Here is a 15,988-nt window from a genome sequence, read left to right on the forward strand (position 1 = left end):
CCCCCAGAAATACCAGAACATAAAGCCAGCAGCTGTGGGCCGGACAGGAAGTGGACGGTACTGGAGCGTCTGGTGCAGAGCTCCACCCTGCCCTCTGGTGGAGGGGGCAGGGTGGAGCTCACAGCAACAGAGATTTTGATGGATGGGGGCTGATTTTACCAAAGACCCCCTGAAACACATTTGCTACGTTAGCTTTCAGAGGGTTTGGTGCTAATCAAGAACTGAGCTTGTGCTCCTGTGTCTGTGCAGAGAGGAGACAGCAACAGTTCTGCCAGAACCATGTGACCCGGCGTCTGTCGGTGGGAGCCACAGAGAGGCGGAGAACAGCGGAGAGTTAGGCATCATTTATTCCAAAATAGAAAGCTCTAAGGCAAAACACAGGAGAAAAGTGAAGAACGCTTCGTAAAAAGCTGAGGAAACTAAAGCCCAGACGGACCAGCCCCCCCCCAGGCGAGAGTGAGGACGTGTGCGGTGATAAACATCACTGATGAAGAGGAGGGTCCGTGGAAGCTGAAGTCCTTCGCCGTACACAAAGAAAACACGTGCAAAAACAGTCCACTTCCTGTTGGCGATGGGGCGGCGGCTCTGCGGGGCGGCGGCCCTGCGGGGGCGGCGGCTCTGCGGGGGCGCCGTGTCCACCCGGAGCCTCGTGATTGTGTGATCAGCAGTGTTGTGGATTGTGCATTTGAGAAAAGTGACACCTACACTACTGCAAAACGATTCAAACGTATGTTATACACAATGAGCCAAAACGGGAGCGTCCACACAAGTGCAGCTGTTAAAGGGGCGGGTCACCAAAACCCAGGCTCCTCCTCCCTCCAGGATGGGGGGGGGGATCCAGAGGCGGAGCTACAACAGCTCCACACGCGCAGTGACCGTGGGATCGGCAGGATTAGCATGTTAGCTTTGTGTCCTCAGGATGAACTGTGTGAGCGGTTCAGAGTGGATCATCCTAACGATCCTGTCAATCAACCCATTAACGAGAGGATCCCAACAGGCTGGTTGGATCCCTCGCACACCTGAGAGAAGCAACAGGGGTTGGAAACTCTTCAGCAGCTGATTTTAGCCCAGACACAGGCGAGAGGAGGAGCGGGGGGCGTTCAGGTGATCGATCCCTTCCAGCTGCTGTGGGACATTCCCACCTGGCGTCCACATCTTCAACAAAGCTCTGCACGTTTGGGTCTTTTTGACCAATTTCACAGGGGCTCAGACTTTATTTTGTGCTTCTTGGCAGAATTCTTCATGAGTACATGAGTAAGGCCGTGCTTGTCTTGATATTAAAACCAATTTAAATTACTTTCTCAGTGTTCAATTCAGTTTTTTGTTTTTTAGAAAAGTTCAAGGAACCCTGGAAAACAGGGTCACTCGTTTTAATTAGGAATCTGTACATAAATATCCCTTACAAAAACAACACAAAGCAAACCAAAAACACTACTTTCATGTTCAGATATAAAAATAAGCATCTCTCCTCTTTCCCCCTTCTGTCCACAGCCGGCGGGGGGCGCTGTGGAGTCAGCCACGGAAGAGGGCGCACAGCTACTCAAACACAAGCATGCAAAAAGTGAAGACAAACCCGTCACAGACACGACTTTAGAGTGTTGGCATCCAAAGGGAGAGTTCAGCTGGAGGGAGGGAACAAGCTCAGGCCTCCAACGAACCAGCTCCTGTTTTTAACACTTCTTTTTTCTTCTGCTTAATTTCATCTTTTTGAGCTTAAATATACAAAAAAGTGCACTCGCATACATCAACTAACGCCTTAAAAAAGGGTTTCTGAAATGAATCCCCTGAAGTGGACACACACAGCAGCGTTGGAGGAGCAGGACCGTCCCTCTTCCGTCCCAGTTTGTGCTCACGGCCAACCTAACGAGTGTGTGTGTGTGTGTGTGTGCGTGCGTGAGTGTGAGTGTGTGTGTGGAGGGGAGCGTGTCCTCTACTGCAACGAATCGCTGTTGTCCAGGCCCAGCCCAGCCATGTCCGTGTCATCGTCCTCGTCCCCACTGTCCCCCGACTCGTCCTCGCTGTGGCCTCCCAGCATCACCTGCTGCACCGCCAGCGTGGCGCCGTCTGACGTCAGGCTCTGCAGACCTTCACCGATCATGGCCACCATGGTACCTGGCGGCCAGAGAAACAACGTCAAACACCACTGAGATCTGACTGTAATAACGCTGTAACAACGCTGTAACAACGCTGTAACAACGCTGTAATAATGCTGTAACAACGCTGTAATAACGCTGTAACAACGCTGTAACAACGCTGTAATAACGCTGTAATAACGCTGTAATAACGCTGTAATAACGGAGGACCTGGGGCTCCTGGACCTGTCCTGCATGAACACACATGAAGGCCAACACGCCTACCGTCTGGCATGGTGACCTGCTGATGAGGACCTCCGGCAGCGATGGAGTCGGGCCAGAACCGTTGCAGCGGCCGGTTCGGAGGCGTCTTCTTCTTGGTTTTCGGCGTCTCTGCGGCGCTGGCGTCCAACATGGGCTGCAGGATCCGCCTCCGTGCGTTTATAAACCTGGAGAACCAAAGTGTTCAGACTGGTGCTGCAGGACGATCCGACGTTTGGCGTTTCCGGGTTTCGTCTCACCAGTTGTTGACCTGCAGCAGCGTCAGGTTGGTCTGAGTGGCGATCTGCTTCTTCTCATCCTCTGTGGGATACGGGTGCTGCCGGGGAGCAGAACTTTCAGAACCTTCTGCTCTGTCAAAGATGCTAAACAAGTGCAGATGACTCACTCCGATGTGCTGGAAGAGCCAGGAGCGCATGACGTTGGTGGCGTGCTTGGGTAGAACGCCACGCTTGTTCTTGGTGGAGCTGTCGTCATGATTGAAGAGATTTGGGTCCTGATGAAACTGCAGCTGCAGCTGAACACACACACACACACACACACACACACACACACACACACACACACACACAGAAGGAAGAATGCAGGAATAAAAGCAGAGCTGGGGGAGAGGACTGCTGCTGCCCCAGACGCTGAAGAACGTTGGTGGAAGGAAACGTCAAACACTCCCACCTGATTGTTCTGGACGCGTATTGTCCCCGGAGACAGAGCCTGTGTGACCACCTGACCCTGAGGAGTGACGACTGTAACAGGCTGATACACCGTCCCGCCTTCAACAACAGACCGGGGGGCAGACAGGAGGGGGCAGACAGGAGGGGGCAGAAGGGGGGCAGCATTACGCTCTGAGGTCTACAGAAACCTTCACCTCTGGTTCCTGTCAGTGTGTCAGCTGCAGGTATGGCAGCAGTACCTGAGGGGGGGGTTGTATGCCAGGATGACATACCTGCGACCACCTGGGTGGGGTTGACGGTTGTCATGGTAACATTCCCTTGTTGCAGGGCAGACGCGGGCACCACGATCTGACCGTGGGGGCTGATGGAGCCCGACATGGAGCTGGGGGTCTGTGGAGCAGAGGTCTAGTCAGCTGAGGTGTAGGTGGGGGGGGTCCACGTGTAGGAGCATACCTGACTCTTGGCGGGGGAGATACTTGGCACCTGACCCTGGACCGGCGAGTAGGGGCTCCCCAGGTCTCCGCTCAGCAGGGTCTCGCTGTTCATCTTGGTCTTCAGGCAGGCGATGTAGCGGCTGCAGAAGTCTTTGCACAGCTCGTTCACCTTCTCCAGCTCCAGCAGGTGAATCCGCAGCACCTGGATGGCTTTCACCATCTGGAGGTCACGACAGGTCAGAGGTCATTCATGCTGTTGTTACCACAGAACCTCCACCCTCAGACGACACACGCACACATCAGAGATGTTACCCACAACATAACCGAGCAACAACTGTGGAGCGAGATCACACATCCAGTCGTTACTGTGACAGCGCTGGTGACAGCTGCAGGTCACCTGTGGGCTCAGGGGTCACCGGTGGGTCAGAGGTCAGCTGGCCGAGGTCACTGCTGCAGCTAAAGGTCCTAGTCTGTGAATTTCTGTGATCAGGTTGGACCAACTCCTCTCACATTAAAGCCCCGTGGGTGTTTGACACTGAATCACCAGGAACTCACCAGGTTGTCCAGCTCCGGGTCCTCGCTGAAGAACGGGTTCCCCTCCTTCTCCTGACAGCGGACAAAGTTCTCGATGTCGACGTCGAAGCTGGCAGAGGTGATGCAGTCTGAGCTGAGCGTGGACTGTTCACACTTCTCAAAGAGCAGCGCCAGCAGAGGGAAGAGAGGATGTCTGTCCACAAACACAAGCCCAGATTTACTCCAGCTCCCTGTAACCAGCTATAACCCCCTGTAACCAGCTATAACCCCCTGTAACCAGCTATAACCTCCCTGTAACCAGCTATAACCTCCTGTAACCAGCTATAACCTCCCTGTAACCAGCTATAACCCCCTGTAACCAGCTATAACCCCCTGTAACCAGCTATAACCCCCTGTAACCATCTATAACCCCCTGTAACCATCTATAACCTCCTGTAACCAGCTATAACCGCCCTGTAACCAGCTATAACCCCCTGTAACCAGCTATAACCCCCCTGTAACCAGCTATAACCCCCCTGTAACCATCTATAACCCCCCCGTATCCATCTATAACCCCCTGTAACCAGCTATACCCCCTGTAACCATCTATAACCCCCCTGTAACCAGCTATAACCCCCTGTAACCATCTATAACCCCCCTGTAACCAGCTATAACCCCCTGTAACCATCTATAACCCCCCTGTAACCAGCTATAACCCCCCTGTACCAGCTATAACCCCCCTGTAACCAGCTATAACCCCCTGTAACCAGCTATAACCCCCCGACACGTGTTCAGAGCCACCGTGAGCAGACCCCCCCCGATAAGTGCTGAATGAGTCCTACCGATATATGGCGGCTTTGTCTGCATCCATGGGTTTCTGTGGTTCGGGGGGGGGCGGGCTGGACGCCTCCGCCAGCGTCCCTTTGATGAACTTGTCCTCTGAATCACCCTCCAGCGCCGCCACGCCGGACATCTAAGAGGGACAGGAGGGAAGGTGGAGGGGTCAGACAGCAGCAGGAGCTCCAAGGTTCTGGATCACTGTCCAGCTGTGACGACCTTCACTAACGACCTCTGGGTTCTCACAGCACGGGTACAGGAACTGACCCCCCCCTGGACAAACCTGCAGAGCTGATTAGAGAACAGCCTCAACAGAGAGAGGGGTTAAACTGTTCCTCATCCACCATTGGGGTGGTGGAACCTCATCAGGGGACAAGCTGAACCGTGTGTGTAGCCACTGAGAATAGAACCCACAACCTGCCCCCACCTTCAAATAAAGCAGCCGTAGAGACCTGACGGCTGCTGCCGGAACGTTCACGGAGGAACCTTCTCCCACTGGTTCATGTTCCATGGAGCCTGGACCCAGTCTCTCTCCTGGACCCAGTGTCTCTCTCTCTCCTGGACCCAGTGTCTCTCTCTCCTGGACCCAGTGTCTCTCTCTCTCTCTCTCTCTCCTGGACCCAGTGTCTCTCTCCCTCTCCCTCTATGGGACCCAGTGTCTCTCTCCCTCTCTCTCTCCTGGACCCAGTGTCTCTCTATTGGACCCAGTGTCTCTCTCCCTCTCTCTCTCCTGGACCCAGTGTCCCTCTCCCTCTCTCTCTCTCCTGGACCCAGTGTCTCTCTCCTGGACCAGTGTCTCTCTCTACTGGACCCAGTGTGTCTCTCTCCTGGACCCAGTGTCTCTCTCCTCTCTCTCTACTGGACCCAGTGTCTCTCTCTCTCCTGGACCCAGTGTCTCTCTCTCACTGGACCCAGTGTCTCTCTCCCTCTCTCTCTACTGGACCCAGTGTCTCTGTCTCCAGGACAAATCCCATCATCAAGTGTGTGACTTGAGACAACAATGAGTTAAACTGAGCAAATTCAAGTTATAAATACTTCTCTTGGGGGGAGACTTGGCAGTTCTGGCACCTCTATAAAGACACCGTGGGAACACAGACGCAGCACAAGAGCTTTGTTCTGCACCATCGGTCACGCTGCAGACGGCCCAAACGTCACCCACCTGGTCCTGTTCTTGCTTGGGGTACTTGTCTATGGAGACTGACTGGGCTGCCATCACGTTCACTGCAGATGCTGCAAACACTGGGGCATTATAGGGAGCAGGGGCAGCGGCCGACCTGCACAAGACATTTAGCATTAAAGTAGCTTCCAACAACGAGGCGAACACAACCAACAGTCGATATTAGCCAGTAATGGGTGGGCTGGTGGGATCTCCACAGGAGCTCAAGTTGAGTAGGTGCAACCTCATGTCATTTCATATGCTGGAAAAGGAAAGAAGAGGGCTGAAATATATGAAATATCATTTGCACGAATACGAGCAAAGGACCAAATAAAGTCATGTGAAGGTATTTTTCAGTAGAAAAACAAACCTTCCACTTTTGGCACCCACTAATTTACATCACATCGTCTTTCCAATGAACAATTGTCTTCAACAAACTCTGAATTACGGAACATTGTTTTAATCCTGAGCGCAGCATCAAGTGCTGTCAGATTATGTGGAGTTGTTCGGTGGGAGATTAAAGTTTGGACCGCTCCTGTTAGCATTAGCCCGGAGTCACCCTGCTGCGACAACACTGGCGTTATTCGCACAGGCTGAAGCTAAGTGTTAGCTTGGTTTTCCACCAAAATACTTAGCGCGCTTGTTTGCTCACGTCTGTCGTCAATGTAAGTGAAAAAAGCAACCGCCTAGCTGGGCTGCTACCGTTAGCAGAGGTAGCTCGATGCTAACCAAAAGTGTGTCCCACGCTAGAACGTGAAGCCAAATTCAAAGCGCCATATTTAGTAAAAGAACCGTTGCCAAAAACGAGCTAGCGAGCTAGCATGCACAAAAAGGACCCCGCTGCGGATTGATACGGCCGAGCTGTTCGGCCAAATAACAGCACAGCGCCGGCCGCTTTTGCCAATAAGGCTTTAATTATTGAGCATTTCCTGTCAGTGGTGTGTTTTAATGACATTAGGAATCGCTGGCGTCCACTGAGCTAGCCGCACGATCCAGAAAAGCTCCCCACATCAGTCAATCAGTCCAGCGGGGACAGCTGACCCGTCCCTCCCTCCCTCCCTCCGCTGAGCCGGAGCGGCTGTCGGGCCTCGCTTCGAACGCTCGCCCTTCGCAGTTCCACCGTCCTCCTCTGCCCCCAAAACGCCGACATATTTTACCCCCTCCTCCCCGGTATACACATTTATTTTTATTCTTCCCGGAGAGCTGCCGCTTCTGCTTCCTCCCCGAAAACACTCTCCGCGGCCCCGCCAGGGTCGGCTCTCCGCGGCCCGGGGCTTTTCTGCGTGCGGCCCAGATCGTTTGATTGATAGGGAACGGAAAAAGAGGGATTTTGAGTGACAGCTTACCTGAGTGCCAATCTTCGTCACACTGACAAGCGGCTGCAGCAATCGGGACCCGCAGTTGTCGCGTTGCGTCATCACGCAAGGGCACGCAGGGGCTCGGGGCTCATGAATATTCATGGAGTGGGCGGAGCCATGACGTGCGGCTCCGAGGCGCCTCGTGCGCCCTGCTGGGCTCTTTCTCCGCTGCTCACCGACACGTTTTTACGGAGATGCTCTCCAGCTTTACCCTAATTCCCTTTTTTCCTCTCGTTAGATCCAAAAATCAGAAAAACCTTGTGTGTTTTCCGTCATATTGCTGAGAGAAATGGGGTGTTATCAGCAGGGAGTGTGAACGGAATCATTAAAATAGATCAGCTCCTGCTCACTCAGCTCTATTCAAATGACCCCCTGAAGGCAGAAACGCGACACAAAAGAGGCTTTTGATCTCTGCATACCCATTTATTATACATGCCTGTTCTTTTTATAGTCAAACAACAAATGACGCAGGCTCCAGTTCTTATTTGTGTACTTTATTAATATAACATCTGAACAATGGCGTTTGCTGTTAACCTCTAATGTCTGTTGGCGGTGGGCTGGGGCAGACGGTACTTGGCCATCTCCACATCCATATCAGCGAAGGTGAAGGGGTGGTAGCTGTGGTGCTGGTAGTTCTTATAGGTGCTGGGATCCAAAGGTTCCTCTGGCTCTGGAGGTGCTGCTGCCGCCTCTGGAGATACAAAATGGACAAATGATCAGAAAACTGTCTCAAAATGGACAAATGATCAGAAAACTGTCTCAAAATGGACAAATGATCAGAACACCACTTCAAAATGGACAAATGATCAGAAAACCATCTCAAAATGGACAAATGATCAGAAAACTGTCTCAAAATGGACAAATGATCAGAAAACCATCTCAAAATGGACAAATGATCAGAAAACTGTCTCAAAATGGACAAATGATCAGAACACTGTCTCAAAATGGACAAATGATCAGAAAACCATCTCAAAATGGACAAATGATCAGAAAACTGTCTCAAAATGGACAAATGATCAGAAAACTGTCTCAAAATGGACAAATGATCAGAAAACCGTCTCAAAATGGACAAATGATCACTGTGGCTGATTGGAAGGGACAGTGGAGCCTGCTGTGGGAAAGGATTCTGAAGCACATTTAAATATTCACACATGCTGACAATGGTGCTTTATGGTGGGGCATTTCCTCGGCGGTTTAACCCCCCAGCAGAGAGTGGGGCCACCGAGGTGTGAAAACCCCACCGAACGTCACATGAGGCAAACCTGGAGGCTGGAGAGCTTTCAGACCCAGTCAAACAGTGAACTCAGACAGCACAGCTCACTGGGAGCAGCTCAATCTGTCCAGAAAACAGAATCAATGTGAAGGAGGAGTCGATCCCACCAGAAGAGTTGTTCATCCTGGAGGAAGTCAGAGCTCAGACAGAGAATGTGAGGACAGTTCAGAGCCCAGGGGGAGAAACGGCGTCCCATCTTTATCCCATTCATCTGAGGAACCAACAGAAGCCTGAAAGTTCTGTTTAACTTTATCTTTCCTTCATTTTTGAATCTGGATTTCTTTGGTTAATGAGTCCGAATTTCACCTCGAATTTCTTTATTGGTTCTGACTCCAATCAAACATTTCTAACAGTTCCTGCTCCTGTTTCAGCCGGAGTCGATCAAGTAACGCCTGAGCTTAGAACAGATAAAGTTGAAAAGAAACTTTAGTGTCGTGGAGCCACAGGTCAGCAGATTTAGAAGTGAAGTGGCCACGAGGATGCGCAGCCATGAGGCGACACAACGAGCGTTCACCCTCTGAAGCGGATCCTCATCCTGCTGCTCCTCTCTCGTATCAGAGAAACCCACAATTTACAGGACAGAACATCTGAAATCAGCCAAACAACAGGGGGGAGGGCGTGAAGGTGGAGAGAAACTCTGTCCCTCAAATCACAGAGACAGGAGCCGAGTTTGACCCCCTGACCGACCGGTGGCTCAGGTTTGACCCTCTGACCGACGGTGGCTCAGGTTTGACCCCCCCGACCGACCGGTGGCTCAGGTTTGACCCCCCCGACCGACCGGTGGCTCAGGTTTGACCCCGACCGACCGGTGGCTCAGGTTTGACCCCCGACCGACCGGTGGCTCAGGTTTGACCCTCTGACCGACCGGTGGCTCAGGTTTGACCCCCCCGACCGACCGGTGGCTCAGGTTGACCCCCCCGACCGACCGGTGGCTGAAAGAGCAGCTGACAACTGAAGAGGTCAGAGCACAGATTCTTCCATCTTGGCTTGGATTAGCAGGAGCTGAACAGAGACAACATTGGAGGGTCAGAAGGTGAAGGTGAAGCTCTGCAGAGGTGGTTAGCACAGGTCTGCTTCATGCACGGCGGCCAGGTTACGTCTCTAAACAGACCCGAGGAAGGTTAACACAGCAACTGTGCTAGCAAAGAGTCAGCAAAGAGGTGACGGGTGGTGTGTGTACCCTCGGACGGGCCCTCTGGCTGCAGGTCCTCCCCCACAGATCCAGCTATGACTGGAGCAGTGTCCATCAGCTCCTCGCTGCTCTCTGTGGGTGATGAAACGCGAGTGGCACCTTCCCCGGCTTTTGTGGGCTCCACTGCAGCTTCAACTGGGGTCCTGGAACCTTCAAGAACTTCAGCAGCTTCTGCTCCAGCAGCTTCAGCTCCAGCACCTTCAGCTCCAGCAGCTTCAGCAGCTTCTGCTCCTGCAGCTTCAGCAGCTTCTGCTCCTTCACCTTCAGCTCCAGCACCTTCAGCAGCTTCTGCTCCAGCAGCTTCAGCAGCTCCAGCACCTTCAGCAGCTTCTGCTCCAGCAGCTTCAGCAGCTTCTGCTCCTGCTTCAAGCTCCTTCAGAGTTCCAGCACAGTTGGACCCTTTGGTGCCTGCAGGAACATCAGTTGAAGCATCTGCTGGGGATGCAGCTGTAGACACGTGCCCACGTCCAGCAGGAGAGGCAGTGACCTCTGAGCCTTCTGGAGGGTGTCCTGGTTCTTCTGCCTCCGCCACAGCTCCTGACCCAGCCTCAGCAGCAGCTCCACCAGGGCCTACAGAGCACACGACAGGCTCGGGCCCAACAAGACCGACTGTTTCTGGAGCAGATCCACCTCCATATTTTGGTTTGGTCACTTCTGAGGTCACCTTTAGATCTCCTGATTCATGTTTCATGGTGGGGTCTGAAATCTGGCTCTTGACAGGAGACAGCTCCTCATCTGAGTCCGAGTCCGAGTCCGAGTCTGAGTCCGAGTCACTCGAGGAGGAGGAGGATCCTTCAGCTGCTTCACCTGCAGGTTTGGAGGTGGTGGATTCAGTGGGTGAAGCATCAGCACGGGGCTCTGCAGATGCAGCCACATCCGACCCTGCTGCTGCTGCACCAGCAGAGTGAACCGGGAAACCTGGAGACTCTGAGGCTTTAACTGGGAAGACGACGGCAGTCCTGTAGGCTAACAGGGTGGCCCGTTCACCCGGAGCCACTGCTGCGAACAGTAAACAAGACAAGAGGAGTTTAACCCAAAAACAGTAAAACCTTCAAAGGGACCAGAGTTCCTGTAAAGTCCAGGAGCTTCTCAAAGTACCAAAAGTGTCCCAGGAACCACAAAGCCCTGAACTTAGAAAAGCTCCCACGTTGCCTCGCTTCAGTTAGCACAAATAGCTAAGGGTTAAGGTTAGCTAACCCTAACCCTGTAACCTGTCTCAATGTTTACACTCAAAACCTGATTTTTTATAGTGCAACTTGAAATATTCTAAACAGGAGAGGAGTGAGAAGGAAGCAGTAGATACAGGTGACAACACAGGTGGAGAAAGCATCAAGAGTAAAGCTGGAGGACTCTTCTCTGAAGCTCTTACTCTTGCCTGCAGGAGTCTTGGGCACCTTTGGGGGTTCTGGTGGGTGGCTGCAGAACCAGGCCACCGAGGGGTTCCTCTGCAGGATCCAGTTCTCCGACTGGAAACACTGACCAGAAACATGGAGGAAGGTTTATTAAGAAAGGCACTTCACCAAGAGAATGAATCTAAAATTAATGAATCCTTTGTTTTTTCTGGGGAACCAACTATAGAAGTTAAATTTAACAGCAGTACAGGCTGCCAAGCCCTTTATCTTAAAATAGACAAGTAGAAAACGTTTTGAGCTTAAAAACTGCTGACATATAGATCAATCTTTCAATCATCAATTTTAATCATCGTTATCCACATTAATAGTGTTTCTCCATTTTAGAGGCCCCTTAATTAACCGTCGCTGATCCGCACCAGCTGACAGGTAGGTCAGGTGTTACACACAGGACACAGACAGCAGCCCGGCGTCAACCGAGTCACCTCCGCAGCCTTTAGGGTCTGTTTTTACACCTGATTAACGCGGAAACACCTTTTACCTTGAGAGGAGCTCGTCGTCCGAAGCGCAGGATGGAAGCCGCCATTTTAGCTCTCTAATATTGTGGTCCGGTAAGAAACATCCAAAGCAGCACAAAGGTTCCGGATCTGCCGCAGGTTTGTCGGCGCCTGGCGTCAGTGGGTCCGTGTTTAACAAGGCTCTTTGTTGCCGTTATCGCCGCGGAGGTTTAGCTCAGGGGTTACTTCACAGCTTGTTACCACCTAAATGATCCGCGGGTCACAGGTTCCAACCCCGGGCGCCGCCCTCTGTTTTGAACACATTCACGTGACTTCCCCACTTCTACCTCCACAGTTTTTAACCTGGAAGAATTGTTTCAAAATGTTCTTAAACAATGAAATCATACATATTTATTTGTCCATTTAATGTAGCCACACCTCCTGAACAAGATTTTCCCCACAAATATTTCTTGGTCATTTTGAGATTGTGTAAAATTTTAAAGGCAAAATGCCGCCAACACAAGCTTCAAGTGCTCCAAAGACGTGTTCCGACCCAGCTGTGCAGATAAGAACCGACACTTTCTGTTGTCCTGAACAGCTCAACTTTATTTTACAATACAAGGTAACTTCTCGAAGCTGGAGACACACGAAAGGAGACGAAAGAAGGAAACTTCACTTGTGGGAAACGTCATCGAATGTTGGCTCTGAAATAAAAAGTTGAGTTTAGTGATTTGACATCTCAAAACACATATTGTAAAGGATGATCTGGACCATCATGCGACACAATATTTGATTTATGATGGACGTTGATGAGAAGTTCAACGAGGACATTCATGATCTGTTGCCATGGCCTGGACGGACAGGAAGTGATCCTTTTGAGATCTCTGACCGACGCTCTTCATCACCTGAGAACTTGAACTCTGGGAAGGAGGCCAGGTCTCCTCCCCCGTACAGCCGCTGCAGCTTCGCCACCTCCTCAGCCAGATTCCTCTCATATTCTGACCCTGCATCCACCAGACCGCCAGCAGTCCTGCAGGACATCATGTGACCTTGTGAGAGACTTCAACGTGATGAAGATGAGGGCAGAGGTCATGCTCACACTTTAGCCTCACAGGAACTCATTTAAGGACCCAACTTTGGTCTACAACTCATGAGCAGATGATCTGATGCTGCTGCCTCAGCGACACTCACTGGCTGGCTGTGGAGTACCGTCGGATGGAGTCCAGGAAGAGCTTCTGAATCGGATCCAGTTGACCTGAGAGACAAACAGGAAACGGTTCTTCACTCGTCTTCAGACAGGAAAATGAACTCAAAGAACCAAAACCTTCATGCAAAAACAGCATCTGCAGACAGACATTCAGCTTCAGAGGAAAAGGGGGTCAAAGGTCAGTCAGCAGGGGGTGTGCGAGGCAACACAGGAAGTAAAAGTGTTTCCTGTGCGCACAGCAAAGACGGCAACGTGACGGAGTGTCTGAGCAGGAGAGGACAGGAGAGGAACTACACACCACATCAACAGGGCAGCTCTCAGAGGAAACTACAGCCAGCTAACTCCGTTACCCTAGCAACCCCCCAGGAACAGCCACAACGACGCAGCTACCACCAAAACGTGGTCGTCCACCAGAACAGTCGTTAGTTTTAACAGTCAGAAGGAGAATCGGACGGTTTCAGACGGGCAGCAGGCGGGTGAGTGTGGAGGAACCTCTGAGGAACAACGAGAACGTAGCGGCACCGTGGAGAGGTCGGGGGTGTTAACAGTGAAGGGTTAATGGAGGGGGGGGGGGGGGGCATCTGTACCCTCAGCTGCTTCAGCTGGTGCAGGAGTCACATCCTCGGTGCTCACAGGGGCCTCGGGGGCAGCTTCAGCTACCGGCTCGGGGGCAGCTTCAGCTACCGGCTCTGGGGCAGCTTCAGCTACCGGCTCTGGGGCAGCTTCTACAGGGGCAGCTTCAGCTACGGCTCTGGGGCAGCTTCAGCTACCATCTCAGGGGCAGCTTCAGCTACCGGCTCGGGGGCAGCTTCTACAGGGGCAGCTTCAGCTACTGGCTCTGGGGCAGCTTCAGCTACTGGCTCTGGGGCAGCTTCAGCTACCGGCTCTGGGGCAGCTTCTACAGGGGCAGCTTCAGCTACCGGCTCTGGGGCAGCTTCTACAGGGGCAGTTTCTACAGGGGCAGCTTCAGCTACCGGCTCTGGGGCAGCTTCTACAGGGGCAGCTTCTACAGGGGCAGCTTCAGCTACCGGCTCTGGGGCAGTTTCTACAGGGGCAGCTTCAGCTACCGGCTCTGGGGCAGCTTCTACAGGGGCAGTTTCTACAGGGGCAGCTTCAGCTACGGCTCTGGGGCAGCTTCTACAGGGGCAGCTTCAGCTACGGCTCTGGGGCAGCTTCTACAGGGGCAGCTTCAGCTACCGGCTCTGGGGCAGCTTCTACAGGGGCAGCTTCTACAGGGGCAGCTTCAGCTACCATCTCAGGGGCAGCTTCTACAGGGGCAGCTTCAGCTACCATCTCAGGGGCAGCTTCTACAGGGGCAGCTTCAGCTACCATCACAGGGGCAGCTTCTACAGGGGCAGCTTCTACAGGGGCAGCTTCAGGAGGTTGTGCACCAAGAGCCACTTCAACGATGGATGCTGCAGCTTGGTTTGCTGAAGTCGACTCAACAGCTGTTTCACGTGTGGGCGTGGCCTCCAGTGGCGGAGGTGGTCCAGACACGCCTCCCGGTGTGGGCGTGGCCTCCAGTGGCGGAGGTGGTACAGACACGCCTCCTGGTGTGGGCGTGGCCTCCAGGACAGGCGAATTCGCTGCAGCCTTTATGGCTTCAGCTGCCACCGCTGGGGCAACATGTGTCTTGGGGAGCTCGAACGGTTTGTGCTGCACAAGTTTCTCTATATCGAAGTACGTGGTGGTGCTGCGTTTCTCTGGAGCAAAAACACACAGGTCATCAAGTCCTGGAACCGGTCCTGGACTCGTTACAGGAAAACACAATTAACAAACCAACAGGTGATTCTTGTCACGTTTCAAACCTGTTCAAACGCTCGACAGAAACTTGGTTAAATCACCGAGTCAGCAGAGCTCAGACGCTAACAGGAGACCCGTGTGAAGCACCTCCATGTCGGAGCTCCGACCCGTTGGATCATCCTGATGGATGGGTCACAGGCACCAAACGTACCTGAGCTGCTTTTCTTGGACGACTTCTTGGATCCTCCTGATTTAGAGCTGAAGGCTGCAGCTGCTTGAGCGCGTGACAGGGGTCTCCAGCTCTCCGCCTGCAAACACTGGGAACACACACGCAGGGATCAGCTCAGGAACCCCCTGGTCTCTTCATTACACCTGAACCAGAACCTTCACATCCCATTCTGTTCATGGCGGCTGAGCCCGTTTGAACACTGAGACAGAACCAGAGATCATCTCACCTAAAGTGATCCATCACTCCGTGACACGAGGCAAACGTGCTCATAAATCAGCCACAACGCTCACGTCAGTGCTCAAAGTCACATTCAGACACTTGAGTCCGGCCGGTTCTGCAGAACTCAGCTGCTGTTTCAGTCAATGCTTCTGGTCAAGTTTTCTTTGCTGCTTTTGTGTTTGAGCGTGGAAGTTTGAAAGAATTTGCTTCCATAGTTCCAGCCGAGACAAGCAGGCTCGTAAAACCTCCATGTTTAAACCAGCATGTTTAAACAGCCTGGTTAGCCTGGCTCAGCTGGTTAGCAGAGTTAACCCACAGCTGCTTCCTGTTCGAAGACACTGTTTATTCTAAGTTAACTTTAATAGGTTATAAGGCCTTGTTGCTTTAGACAGAATTCTTTTCTGCTCGGCGGAGCCATTAAAAGCTTCGCTGTTTTTACCATTCTGATAAACTGTGGATGTTCAGAATTAAAGCAGAGCTCGAAAAGAGTTCACATCTCAACAGTTGGAGCTTTTATTACCTTTGCAAAGCTGAACCGTCCCACCCGCAGCAGAGAAGCCGCCATCTTCCGGTGCTGAGCAGAAACACGAGCACATCAATCAATAAACAAATCAACAAACTAATCAATAAACAAAAGCCACATCGACGAGCCCAGGACAGACAGAAGAGAGACTCGGGATGTGGACCGACGCATTCCGAAACGAACCCGGGAAACCAGGGATTAAACAGCAACACCTGCACGGATGCGCAGGCGCCTGCGGTTGATCAGATCGATGGGTGATTATCGATTATCCCGTCAATGTTCCCCACACCGTCCTGTTCTCTGCACAGCTCGGCTTCGTGCTCGTCTCTCGCACCAGCGCGTCCACCTTTTATGTAACCCGCCCCCCCCGACCTGAACTACTCTGGATTTTACTTTGTGACATGTGTGATGTGATGAATGTGTACCTTCATCGATC

At 52.4% G+C, this 15,988-nt stretch overlaps 4 protein-coding genes across 12 annotated transcripts in view; 1 reads left to right on the forward strand and 3 right to left on the reverse strand.

Annotated features, from left to right (window-relative positions):
• Positions 1-1,297, forward strand: part of tmprss3a (transmembrane serine protease 3a) — an 11,963-nt gene extending 10,666 nt beyond the window's left edge. The window contains exon 12 of the mRNA XM_057054279.1: positions 250-1,297. Coding sequence (XP_056910259.1) covers positions 250-285 — 36 coding nt within the window. The 3' untranslated portion in view covers positions 286-1,297. The remainder of the gene's footprint in view (positions 1-249) is intronic.
• pknox1.1 (pbx/knotted 1 homeobox 1.1) lies at positions 330-7,456 on the reverse strand. Of its 9 annotated transcripts, none has more exons than XM_057053813.1 (11): positions 7,309-7,456; positions 5,966-6,080; positions 4,812-4,942; positions 4,012-4,183; positions 3,476-3,676; positions 3,262-3,412; positions 3,024-3,121; positions 2,740-2,868; positions 2,594-2,670; positions 2,358-2,521; positions 330-2,112 (listed from the first exon to the last, which is right to left on the reverse strand). In XM_057053813.1, the coding sequence occupies exons 2-11, from the start codon at positions 6,017-6,019 to the stop codon at positions 1,931-1,933; spliced, it is 1,359 nt and encodes a 452-aa protein (XP_056909793.1). In that variant the 5' UTR covers positions 6,020-6,080; positions 7,309-7,456; the 3' UTR covers positions 330-1,930. The 9 variants fall into 9 exon arrangements, with proteins under 9 accessions (XP_056909793.1, XP_056909789.1, XP_056909742.1 ...); XM_057053809.1 differs by lacking the exon at positions 7,309-7,456 and adding an exon at positions 7,120-7,255 and having other exon boundaries at positions 3,295-3,412; XM_057053762.1 differs by lacking the exon at positions 7,309-7,456 and adding an exon at positions 7,120-7,255.
• Positions 7,457-7,798: 342 nt separating this feature from the next.
• Positions 7,799-11,720, reverse strand: ndufv3 (NADH:ubiquinone oxidoreductase subunit V3). The gene is made up of 5 exons (XM_057043263.1): positions 11,676-11,720; positions 11,554-11,568; positions 11,161-11,260; positions 10,593-10,784; positions 7,799-8,011 (listed from the first exon to the last, which is right to left on the reverse strand). Exons 1-5 carry the CDS (start codon positions 11,718-11,720, stop codon positions 7,857-7,859), a joined length of 507 nt encoding a protein of 168 aa, XP_056899243.1. The 3' UTR covers positions 7,799-7,856.
• Positions 11,721-12,210: 490 nt separating this feature from the next.
• On the reverse strand, positions 12,211-15,925 carry si:ch211-140m22.7 (uncharacterized protein LOC570370 homolog). The gene is given in 9 exon segments (XM_057054291.1): positions 12,211-12,335; positions 12,537-12,661; positions 12,823-12,886; positions 13,426-13,591; positions 13,594-13,963; positions 14,001-14,541; positions 14,793-14,898; positions 15,550-15,603; positions 15,765-15,925. Coding segments are annotated over 8 exon segments (1,449 nt in total). The 5' UTR covers positions 15,595-15,603; positions 15,765-15,925; the 3' UTR covers positions 12,211-12,303.
• Between the last annotated feature and the right edge of the window lie 63 nt (positions 15,926-15,988).

This window comes from Takifugu flavidus, chromosome 1 (genome assembly GCF_003711565.1).
Source record: "Takifugu flavidus isolate HTHZ2018 chromosome 1, ASM371156v2, whole genome shotgun sequence".
NCBI lineage: Eukaryota > Metazoa > Chordata > Actinopteri > Tetraodontiformes > Tetraodontidae > Takifugu > Takifugu flavidus.

Excerpts from the sequence above, each read along its gene's own strand:
- pknox1.1 (XM_057053762.1), bottom strand. The coding sequence starts at position 7,142 with ATGTGTATACCGGGGAGGAGGGG. Across the intron at positions 4,184-4,811 it reads GACAAAGCCGCCATATATCG|ACATCCTCTCTTCCCTCTGC; the intron begins GTAGGACTCATT and ends GTTTGTGGACAG. Across the intron at positions 2,671-2,739 it reads GGCTCTTCCAGCACATCGGA|CACCCGTATCCCACAGAGGA; the intron begins GTGAGTCATCTG and ends GCTCCCCGGCAG.
- ndufv3 (XM_057043263.1), bottom strand. The coding sequence starts at position 11,720 with ATGGCGGCTTCCATCCTGCGCTTCGGACGACGAGCTCCTCTCAAG. Across the intron at positions 10,785-11,160 it reads GGTGCCCAAGACTCCTGCAG|CAGTGGCTCCGGGTGAACGG; the intron begins GCAAGAGTAAGA and ends TACTGTTCGCAG. Across the intron at positions 8,012-10,592 it reads CACCACCTCCAAACCTGCAG|AGGCGGCAGCAGCACCTCCA; the intron begins GTGAAGCAGCTG and ends TTGTATCTCCAG.